The following is an 11,942-nucleotide window of genomic DNA, read 5'->3' on the forward strand; positions in this document are numbered from 1 at the left end:
TTTCCTGCCTCGTTATGGATTCACCTGAAATTTATAAAAAAGATGGCCTAAGTTAGACACGTAAACCACGATTAAAGATCTTCATCAGTTGAAGGAGAGAATTTCAAGGCTTGAAGAAGCGTGAGTATTTCGTATTTACATTATTTAATGAAAAAAATTGATGGATATTTTCAAGATACTTTTTAAAGCCTTTAGATAACTACATGAAATTGATATGATCTCCCGACATTACAATTTGTTCATTAGGTTTCAACTGCAGAAAACAGCTCTAGTAATTATAATTATAATAAATACTTACCGAAGACTTGTTACATTTTTTGTTAGAAAAATATGTATTTTGAAGAGGGTCGTATATTTAATGATGCAGAAATTTGTTCTGATTTCCTATTTTTCTTTATTTAGCAATGCTTTAAAAGAAGGGCCCTTAGCTCGATAGCCCGTTTTGGAGTTTTTTCTAAGGGTCCTAGACAACGAATGAAAATAATATATTAAGTTATCCTATTACTGTTCTTTTTATTAGCAATAATTGTCAGTAGTTAAGATTTAGAATTGTAATATAATCTCTTAACATATTTGTGTTTAAACTTCAACTTGTATGCTTTATTGTTCGAATTGAAAGTGAATTTCAAAATATTATTAATTTTCAAAAAAGAGCTGTTGTAGTTTACCTTAAAAAATTTATTTTTACCATCATTCATATTATTTTTCGAGTTCCTAAAAATGTTAATTTTTAACGTTTGCAAATGACACAAATTATAGTTGTCTTGACATGCCTTTTAATAAGACTTGTAGTGCAACCAGGAAAGCAAGAAAGAGACTTAAAAGAGCAGCAGAATGGGACGTACAGTTATAGCAGAAGACAGTTTAAAAGATGGAATTGATAGCTTGTTTGGAAATTTTAGATGGCAAACAGGGTTGCTGCTTGGACAGGTTTGCATCTTTAATAGCCAAAAGTTTTCAAGAGTAGAAAATGTAGTGGAAATTCACATATTTGAATGTCAATATTTATCCACTCTCTCAATGAAATGTTTTTTGTTTTGATGATTAAAACAGCAAGAAAAGATGCTAGTGTTTTGAGCCTCTGGCAGTAGGAAACTTATTGACAAATGATTTCCTGCGGGAATATCGTGTAAATAGATAATAAGGAAGAGGCATGTAACAAAGGACTTTTTGTCATTTTCCCCTTTTTTGCCTTTCAAAAATGATTTTAGCCTTCTCATTGTTCTTTTGAATGTCTTAAATTGTCTACATTTCTAATTATAATTTTATTTGATGCAACTGATCATTGAAGTTTCCATCAATTATTTCAGATGAATAACTTGGATTTATAATTGTGTTGCTGCTTCTGATTTTGTTATTGCTCATATCTTAGTTGACTGAACAAAAAGATTTCATTGTACATATGGCAAGGACACCTGATCCTGTGGAAGATGAAGGTACCCTCTGCTCTAATTCAGCTTATCTGGATTGCACATTTAAACTGCGATGTATTGCCATTCTCTTGCCAAGTTGTTAGTGTTCAGGTTCAGGGGCAGACACTTAGACAAATATTGGGGGGGGGGGGCAAGCCTATTGTTTTGATAAGATGATGTCACATCTTCTCATTGTTTTAGAACAAAATACCATTGTCTTAAAAAATGTTAAGGGGCAACCATCCCCCTTGCCCCCACCAGGTGTATGCTACTGTTTAGGTTTTAATCTCACAGCTCTAGCAAAAATTATCAATTGATGTGGTAGGAGTGCTCCCTATCTAAATAACATGTATCCCTTGCAATAATCTTATATAAGGATTTACAGATTAACTACCAGAAGAGTTTTAAAGTGATCATTGACAAACCATTAAACATTTCGCTGCAACTTAGAACTACTTTGTTCTACACATGCAAGTGTTTAAAGCTCTGTAAATACAGCAACAATATATGGCACTGAGTATCTGAGATTTTGATAAAAAAGCACAACATGAGAAAAAGTGTTTTCAAATCCAATCAAAATTACATCATAAAGCTTACTAGAAACAATAAAAAGGTAAAAATATTATGGAAAAGCACTTTTTTAATCATAATAATGAAAATGGGTAGCCTAGTATGAAAGTCAACACATTTCACCTTGTTTTTCAATATAAAAACTCTGTTTTCTTACTTTAAACATGACAATTTTTGGGAAAAATAGCAGATATTGCCAAAAGGGCTCAGGGATTCATGTCCTTTTGTTAAGACAAAAGTAAATTATCATTTTCTACTGCTGTTTTTGATATCTGTTTGAAGACTGTTTTCAAAGTACTGCACATCTTTAAACTGCAACACAAGCAGTATACAATTCCAAACACACTTTACTATGATATTTGCATTTGTTTTTGTTTTTTATTCAAACATGCATTCTTTGATGATTTATTTTTAGATGAAGCTTCCTTTGTCAACTCATTAAACTTTTCTTTCTTATTGTCAGCAACCTTTTCTTCTACATTACTTCTGTCGTGTATGGCTACCTTCTAAAAGTCTGTTTTCCTAGCTCTTTGTTCTTTTCACTTTTTTCTGTGCTTTTTGTTGTCTGTGGAATGTTAAAGTCACATATATTGTATAAGGGCTAGTTTTGTTATTTAAGTTAGTTGTTCAACTTTATCCTAATTAGTTTCCAATAAATCATATTTTACATTTTGGATTTCTCAATTTAAACTAAATTTTGCTTATAGCTGAAATCGAAAGTTGCCAAGGTGATGAAAGCATGCCCCTAAAACAGGAAGAGAAGAAAGAAAAGAAAAAGAAAGCACCATCAAATGCTGAAGAAATTAATGAGAAATGGATCATAGAGCATGCTAGACAAGTATGTTGAGTTTGCATCTTGCAATTCATTGGTAATATAAATTCATAAGCTAAAAGTTTCCATAAAAGAAGAGTTATTTAAGAATTATGTGATTTTTTTGTTGCAAATATTAGAAGCTTAATATCATATCCTTTATTATTTTTGTAATTTTGCAATTTTTCTTTTCTGTTTTTCCCTGTGCATCCTTAAGTAGTGATTTTAACGTCTGCCTGTTGCCTATCAGAAATTTTACACTTTTTTTATAGTTTCTCTAGAATGCACTATAGTTTAAGTTTCACTACAATTTTACAGATATAATGCACTAGAATGCAATGTGGAAAATGCTATTCAGTACAAAACAAAACAATTCTGTCCACAACACGCTTTGATGTTTTGACTTCAGATAGAGACTTGAAGATCTTATACTCATTAAATTAGAATTTCCCCTCAGCTCAGTTTTTTAAGCAATATGGATGAGTTCGTCAGTTTTGTTTTCTATTTCAAGGTAAGCAGAATGCTGCCTGGTGGGATCCATATCATAGGTGTTTACCTTTTCGGTAGTCCTGACCTTGCCAATAAGTACCAAGGAAAACTGAAGCAATGCATCAGTGCATTTCAAAAAGTCACAGAACGGAGCAAAGCCCTTAGAATATTCTTTGCCCACAGTGAGCGCATGCTACTCCATATATGTGCATCAACTAGAAAGTATCCTTTCTTAATAGGCAGATCCTTTTGTAACTATTTTGTGAATTTTAAGGAAGGCAAGCTATCTGTGTCGAAATTCTTGGATTCGAGCAATTTGTATCTTCGCATTTGGCAAAAATGGATAACAGAATTTGAACCTTCTTGTTGAAATTAGTCTGTGCCAAAAATTTCAAATGGTTCAGGCCCTCAGGCTGTGAATTACCCCATTTTAAAAAATTTAGCTTTTCCTATACATCTGAATGGAATTTGTTGCTGTAGTGAAATTTTTTCACTGCAGCAGCAAATTCCGGTCAACTCTAAAGAAATATCTAAATATTCGAAACAAAGTAACATGCGACTGAACGGTCCAAACACATGAATTTTTCAGTATAAACTAATTTAAAGATGAAGATTTCAATTCTGAAGTCCATTTTCAAAAAAGATCCGTAGATAGCGAGATATAAAATTGATGACATCAACTTGAATCTGTCAATAGGTAACTTTTTCAGTCAATTTTTCCAGCAAGATGGTTATTTTGTAGAGATGTGTATTAGAGTTTACATTGTCTCTGAAAAAACTCCCAAACTTGAGTTCCATTGAATGTTGCTAGATCAGATGTTCCTAGAAAGAACTCTGACAGCATTGATGGACAAAGCAGTCAATCGATCTTGACTTTTCAATCAACATTGGGCTCATTTGACTTTCTCTAAAGTTTTTGCTTTGACCTCTCTTACTCACTTTGGTTAGCATGGCTAATTGAATTAAGGGCTAAGCAATTGCCAAATTTTTATCACTTGCCATAAAGAACAGGAAATGTATGAAAAGAAGCAACATGAATCAAGAAAATTGGGATGAAATAAACTGAAGTATATCTCCTTCAACTTTGCTTGCAAGAATGATAAATTGTCACCCTTTTAAAAATGCAGTCCTCTTTTCAAACAATCACCTTAACAGATAAATTGATAAAGTGCTTTCCCACTATTTTTCCAGTGTTTACCTTCTTCTCTCAATGTTTACATTCTTTTCCAATTCACCCTGTCCTTTTAGCGCTATTTATTATTTAATGAATTTTATGTCAATTCTTTAACCATGCTCAGAATAACATGCAGGACAATGAGTTCAACTGACACTCAAATGCAGCTTAAACCAGCCGAGTTCAAATACCAAAGCTTTCTCAGCAAATGGAACTCTGTTAAATGTGTAGCCGATATTGATTTACGCTTCAACCTGCCAGTCACATCAGAGAAGAGTCAATTTGAAAGTCTGATATTTGTAAGTGAAGCTTTTATCGTTGCCTCATTATTTTGATCCAGATAGGTAGCATTCTTTGCTAGATCTAAACTTCTTGGTAATTCAACTAACTAAAAAGGATTACCTATCAAGATTTGCTTTTTCCATTAGATACGTTTCCATTAGATTTTTCTTAGATAAGTCAGAGTTCTTGAGTGTAGCTTCATGAAAATCCATTTTTAGAGTTTTGGACATTTGGTCACACAGCCTAAAAGTGCAATTAAAATACTCCCAGGCAGTCAATAATAATTCTAAATTGTTGCAAATTGATTGATATATTTTTCCTTGTTTTTGTTTTGAATAAAATATTTTCACATATCACAAATTATAAAATTATTTGATAGGAAAAGAGCCTGTGCTCTTATGACCACATCTCAGCCAGTTTGTTTCATGCTTAAATGATTTTGCACATTAAAGGATATTTAATTGTTCTTTTTCAGGTTATGTGGCCTAATTTTATAAGTTCTAAAGAAATGTTTTTATTAACGCGATCATTTAAAAACAGTATTTCTAGCCATATTTGCAAATAACCGTTCACATATCATGTTTGCGGCTATCAAGGGACAAACATACTGAAAAGAAACCACCAGCAATGATGTCAGACAATTTGTATGGTTTTTAGGATCACTTTTTGGGATTTTCTGGTTTTATCATAGGAGATACATTATCATGTGAAAATGTAAAAATACAAAGCTTTAACCAATGTTGCAAGTATTCTGATATTTGAAATTCATTATAATTCTCTTTCTTTCTCCTTTGTAGCAAGGACTGCAGGACCAATTGGAGGACATTTGTGATTCAGTGGCTTTAATAAAGGACAGTTTTGTGGAAGACGAAGAACTTCTCTTTGAGGCCCAGAAAGTTGTGAGTTCAATTATCCCTACTAAGTATATTATTGGTCAGTCTCAAAGTGTTAAAAACAGAACCTACAATCCTTGCCAAAAATAACTGGAACGCCTTCCCATTGCAGCATGCAAATAAACAAAGCAAATCTAAAACTACCTTACCAAAATATCACTGCCGCTTCAAAAATTTCGACCCCCTCCCCCCGTACAATGTTGATTTATTTTCTCAACACCTTCATACAGCTTTCTTTGAAGAAATTTTTATCTTCAGGATCAAAACAGTCCCATTGAACAACATTGTAATGGGGGGTAGGGGGGGGGGTTATTTTTCAAAAAAGCTTCAACTTTTCGCAAGTGTTCCAATAATTTGGCAAGGATTGTAGTTTTTGATTGTTTACATGTTGTGAAGACAACTTTGATTATGTTGATTATGTCATTATTAGCACAAACGCCTCTCTACCCTTACCCTAAACTATCCACTTAATCATCTGTAGGTGTTTAGGAACCCGCCCCTTCCTTCGTTATGTACCATGTGAAAAATCCCTTAATATGTTTAATAGAATTTCTGGCTGATTCTGAAATGTAATTTTTCTAGGGCAAGGGAAAACCGATAAAAGAAGTTTCAAGAACTGCGGAAATCGATTTTTTTGCTTGCAATGTAAGATATTTTATTATGTTTCTTGGCCTAGCAACTATTCTGCATTTTTTAAAGCTGTTAACTTGAATTCGTTTTATAGTCAGTCCATTTTGATAAACAAACTAGAATAAGGGTCGACAACATTACAGAATTGTAAGCTAGTTAGGAAGTTATTGAGAAATGCAAAGATATCTCTAGAAATATGTATCAAGTAAAAAATTTTGAATCAATTTTTCTGTAGTGTTTTGCCATCACTATAAGCAAAACCATAAGCAGAAGAATTACAAATATCTAAACAAAAGTTTGATGAAGACAAGTACGTCGAATTAAACTTAAAAAATAGAGGCGTGACGATGGATTAGAGAATTCACATTTCATTCTGATGTGTTTATCTTCTGATAAAACTAAGTTTGGAAGTTATCATTGCCTATTTATATTTTTTAGACATTCTTCGAACTTTGATGCATGCACATCTCCTCTTCAATATTTTGTTGGTGACAAACAACACAACCAAAGTCACGAACTCTTTGTTTTTTATTTTCAGAAATGCGATAATGCTGATAAATTAGAAAGGAAATGCTCTCGAGGGGTTATCAAATTTGTAGGCAAATCTTATTGTGTCGCGTATCTCCACCCGAAAGCAACAAAAGGAGAAGCCATCAAGGTTGGTAAAAAGCACATTGCTGTACTATCTAAAAATCAAGTTAAAATTTAGCTTGCATACCAAAGTCATCTTTTGAGACATTTCAAAGGAACTTAACTTGTAGAAAATGAGATTTTACTATTCTTAATCGTTTTGATGCGCAACTTTATCGATCATAGATTGTTTAAAAAGTCAAATCATTGTTTGCTCTCAAATATTTTGTGGGATCTACCCTGTTTTATTTCGAAAAAATAGCAACAATTTCTAGAATTAGGCGCTAAATTACATTGAATGTTATTTCTTCTGAGGAATCTACATTCTAACTGAGGGAAGGAAATCCACCCTCCAGCCCAAATGAAATCGTTTTGCCTCTTTTAAAGCTTGTTACTTCAGCTGAGCACGTGACAAAAAAGTATGCTGTGCCCTTCACAAACGGCAATTTGAATTCATATTTTGTTGCTGTCCATAAAAGCGTATCCCTTCTTTTGATTTGAATTTCTAGAATCCCATTTGCGATTTCTTTTTCAGGCTTTAAAGGGAGATATAATTCGAAGCATTTTATCAAGAATACAATTGTTGTGTGAAGAGGCCGAGGTGAACAATCTTTATCAAGGTATATTTATTGCTTAAGATATCAAAATAAATTTATGATTGCTTGACAAGAATCGTTAGGGTCAGCTTTCTACATAAAGCATTCACTCAATTTATGTTAGCAGTGTACTGGCTTTTGACATTTCATTGGTAGAAGATACAAATTTTATCGTCCTTTACATTTATGATTGACCAGAAGTTCCGATAATGCAATTTAAAGGTTGATTTTGAAGTCTTTATTTTGATGCCAAGCATCTTTAACGACCCATCCTACTAATTATTGCTCTTCGATCTTATGTTACTTATTACATAATCATTCGCCTCTTTCTAGTGGACGACTGGAGCCTCGTTTCACCCACCCGTGTCTTGGCACAGTTCAAAAAGACTCCTTTATACTTTTGTGATTATGTGTTTAAAGATGAAGAGAGCAAGGTAAGTTTTATTTATAAATTTCTGCATTAGCTGCTAAATTCTTTTTTTGATCAATGGATTTTTTAGTGAGAGGCTTCTCAAACAACGCTCTCCTAGCAAAATCACGTTCAAAGTACAAGATAAGAAATTATATGTTAGCTATTTGCACAAAGTGTGCCTATGAATTGACAGTACTGGAATTACCCTACCTCGTTCTTGCATATGCAAACATCTATGATGATGGGCAGTAACAGTCGGGGGCAGACAAGGGTCAGACAGGGGCATAATGAGATGGTTTTGGTTTCAAACATCAAGAGAATAGGTGTTAACTATAGATATGCTTAAATCAAGTACAGTCACAGAAAAAATTAGCATTGGCTTTCCATGTCGTATTTATGAATGGTTAACCCCCACTCCCTACCCCCTCCACTCCCTACCCCCTCCACTCCCTACCCCCTCCACTCCCTACCCCCTCCACTCCCTACCCCCTCCACTCCCTACCCCCTCCACTCCCTACCCCTCCACTCCCTACCCCCTCCACTCCCTACCCCCTCCACTCCCTACCCCCTCCACTCCCTACCCCCTCCACTCCCTACCCCCTCCACTCCCTACCCCCTCCACTCCCTACCCCCTCCACTCCCTATCCCCTCCACTCCCTACCCCCTCCACTCCCTACCCCCTCCACTCCCTACCCCCTCCACTCCCTACCCCCTCCACTCCCTACCCCCTCCACTCCCTACCCCCTCCACTCCCTACCCCCTCCACTCCCTACCCCCTCCACTCCCTACCCCCTCCACTCCCTACCCCCTCCACTCCCTACCCCCTCCACTCCCTACCCCCTCCACTCCCTACCCCCTCCACTCCCTACCCCCTCCACTCCCTACCCCCTCCACTCCCTACCCCCTCCACTCCCTACCCCCTCCACTCCCTACCCCCTCCACTCCCTACCCCCTCCACTCCCTATCCCCTCCACTCCCTACCGCCTCCACTCCCTACCCCCTCCACTCCCTACCCCCTCCACTCCCTACCCCTCCACTCCCTACCCCCTCCACTCCCTACCCCCTCCACTCCCTACCCCCTCCACTCCCTACCCCCCCACTCCCTACCCCCTCCACTCCCAACCACTCCACTCCCTACCCCCTCCACTCCCTACCCCCTCCACTCCCTACCCCCTCCACTCCCTACCCCCTCCACTCCCTACCCCCTCCACTCCCTACCCCCTCCACTCCCTACCCCCTCCACTCCCTACCCCCTCCACTCCCTTCCCCCTCCACTCTCTTCCCCCTCCACTCCCTACCCCCTCCACCCCCTACCCCCTCCACTCCCTACCCCCTCCACTCCCTACCCCCTCCACTCCCTACCCCCTCCACTCCCTACCCCCTCCACTCCCTACCCCCTCCACTCCCTACCCCCTCCACTCCCTTCCCCCTCCACTCCCTACCCCCTCCACCCCCTACCCCCTCCACTCCCTACTCCTTCCACTCCCTACCCCCTCCACTCCCTACTCCTTCCACTCCCTACCCCCTCCACTCCCTACCCCCTCCACTCCCTACCCCCTCCACTCCCTACCCCCTCCACTCCCTACCCCCTCCACTCCCTACCCCTTCCACTCCCTACCCCCTCCACTCCCTACCCCCTCCACTCCCTACCCCCTCCACTCCCTGCCCCTTCCACTCCCTACCCCTTCCACTCCCTACTCCTTCCACTCCCTACCCCTCCACTCCCTACCCCCTCCACTCCCTACCCCTTCCACTCCCTACTCCTTCCACTCCCTACCCCTTCCACTCCCTACTCCTTCCACTCCCTACCCCTTCCACTCCCTACTCCTTCCACTCCCTACCCCTTCCACTCCCTACTCCTTCCACTCCCTACCCCCTCCACTCCCTACCCCCTCCACTCCCTACCCCTTCCACTCCCTACTCCTTCCACTCCCTACCCCCTCCACTCCCTACCCCCTCCACTCCCTTCCCCCTCCACTCCCTACCCCCTCCACCCCCTACCCCCTCCACTCCCTACTCCTTCCACTCCCTACCCCCTCCACTCCCTACTCCTTCCACTCCCTACCCCCTCCACTCCCTACCCCCTCCACTCCCTACCCCCTCCACTCCCTACCCCCTCCACTCCCTACCCCTTCCACTCCCTACCCCCTCCACTCCCTACCCCCTCCACTCCCTACCCCCTCCACTCCCTGCCCCTTCCACTCCCTACCCCTTCCACTCCCTACTCCTTCCACTCCCTACCCCCTCCACTCCCTACCCCTCCACTCCCTACCCCCTCCACTCCCTGCCCCTTCCACTCCCTACTCCTTCCACTCCCTACCCCCTCCACTCCCTACCCCTTCCACTCCCTACTCCTTCCACTCTCTACCCCCTCCACTCCCTACCCACTCCACTCCCTACCCCTTCCACTCCCTACCCCTTCCACTCCCTACCCCCTCCACTCCCTACCCCTTGCACTCCCTACCCCCTCCACTCCCCACCCCCCCCACTCCTTCTGTCAACTAGATGCCCAGGATAAACCTGCCCCACTCTTGCCAATTTTTTAGAAAGTCAAAGAGGGTGCTTGTATAGTTTTGATTCTTTTATTCCTTCAGGAAACATTAGAGAGGTTTTACGATCTTCTCAATTTATCAATAACAAAAGATAGTCTGGTTTATAATGAAAAATCACCAGGTTAGTTGAGATTATTTTCTTGATAGGCAATCTTTCATTAACGCGCTCTAGAGAAGCAAGCTATTTATTCAGTTAGATTTGAAGTAGTGACCACTAACTGTTTAAATGAAGTACTGTCCATAAATCCAGCAAGTATCATTTAGAACAGGGTTGCCATTAGGCCGTTTTGATGGCCAAATTCCTCCATTCTGGCCGTTTTTCAAAGCTGTTGGCCATCGAAAATTGATTTGGCCGAAAAATCGAAAGTTGGCCGAATTTTGGCCGCATGTTGAAGCCAAAAAAAAAGAATACGACAATTCTAGCACAGATAATATTCAACATTTTATTAAAATAATCTCAATATTGCAAATAACGAAGCAAGAAACAAAGTAAATAATAGCAGAAAATTGAAAATTAAAGCAAGTGGGAGCTTTGGTATCAAACAAAGCCATTTTTGATTACACTATTACTCCACAGAATTCGCAAAACGTAGCTTTTTTGTATATTTTGTTTGGCTAGCCGAATTTCGTAGTCAACCATTCCAAGCATCTGGCAACCCTGATTTAGAATTCTTGATAATAAGAACCACGACGAATAAAAAATGCATGTTGCTGAAACAGTCGACAACTTCTTGTTGAAAATCAGTTAATTAGACAAATCCGGCATTCATACTGACGAGATTGACGAAACCAGTATTAGACAATTCCATTAGAGACATATCCATTATATAAAGATACTTACCGATGTATTTATAGTTGTTTTTTCGCCCTTTAATATATACTGAAGATGACTCTGGATAGAGTTAAAACGTTTATGTTTTTATGCATTTTTATTCGTCGTGGTTCTTATTATCAAGTTCTTTAACAAGCTGCGGTTACCAAAGTCCCATTTAGAATTCTTTTCCTAAAAATGTTTTTCGTATGCCCTTATGGTAGTGCGCTATGATACAGGGACCACGGAAGCGGAGGGGGGCAGGGGGGCAGGGGGGCTTTAGCGCCCCCAAATAATTTCTAAAATCTACTTAAAACCAATCAAAAATCGTTCTGTTCTTGGTTTTTAGCTTGTTTAGCCCCCAAAACGTTTTAGCTCTCTCAATCCGCAGTATGCTCCTCGGTCCTTGCGATTTTATCCGGCTTTTCTTTTGTAGACATAGAAATGGCGGCTCAAATGAGCGTGGAAAGCGGCCAGAGTTCATCAAACGAGGATTCTCCTGATCAAGTAGCAGCCGAGAGTCAATCAGAGAAAAGCAATTATTTATGTAAGTCTAAAACATCTTTTAGGCCAGGCCAAGCTCTAAATTCGCGATTCACAACCGATAATTTTTTTTGTATCATTGTAGGCTAACCTGCCTCTCAATGTAGCTGATATTTTGACGTTTCTCTCATTATATC

At 39.5% G+C, this 11,942-nt stretch overlaps 1 protein-coding gene across 3 annotated transcripts in view; it reads left to right on the forward strand.

Annotated features, from left to right (window-relative positions):
* LOC135694105 (protein odr-4 homolog) overlaps positions 1 to 11,942 on the forward strand; it is a 14,250-nt gene continuing 2,308 nt past the window's right edge. Inside the window, exons 1-13 of one of the 3 annotated variants that reach the window (XR_010517104.2) lie at positions 1 to 120; positions 793 to 930; positions 1,373 to 1,436; positions 2,690 to 2,820; positions 3,305 to 3,504; positions 4,581 to 4,755; positions 5,536 to 5,637; positions 6,214 to 6,276; positions 6,800 to 6,919; positions 7,427 to 7,492; positions 7,821 to 7,921; positions 10,494 to 10,572; positions 11,699 to 11,768. Coding sequence is in view for 2 of the 3 variants with exons in the window: in XM_065212781.2 (XP_065068853.2) it covers positions 835 to 930; positions 1,373 to 1,436; positions 2,690 to 2,820; positions 3,305 to 3,504; positions 4,581 to 4,755; positions 5,536 to 5,637; positions 6,214 to 6,276; positions 6,800 to 6,919; positions 7,427 to 7,511; positions 7,821 to 7,921; positions 10,494 to 10,572; positions 11,699 to 11,809 (1,327 nt within the window). In the remaining variant the exon portion in view is untranslated. Of the gene's footprint in view, positions 121 to 784; positions 931 to 1,372; positions 1,437 to 2,689; positions 2,821 to 3,304; positions 3,505 to 4,580; positions 4,756 to 5,535; positions 5,638 to 6,213; positions 6,277 to 6,799; positions 6,920 to 7,426; positions 7,512 to 7,820; positions 7,922 to 10,493; positions 10,573 to 11,698; positions 11,810 to 11,942 lie in introns of those variants that run through there. The other 2 variants (XM_065212781.2, XM_089111211.1) reach the window with 2 other exon arrangements.

The sequence above is a fragment of the Rhopilema esculentum genome, chromosome 11 (genome assembly GCF_057945365.1).
Source record: "Rhopilema esculentum isolate cy_ngs chromosome 11, ASM5794536v1, whole genome shotgun sequence".
NCBI classification, from domain to species: Eukaryota; Metazoa; Cnidaria; class Scyphozoa; order Rhizostomeae; family Rhizostomatidae; genus Rhopilema; species Rhopilema esculentum.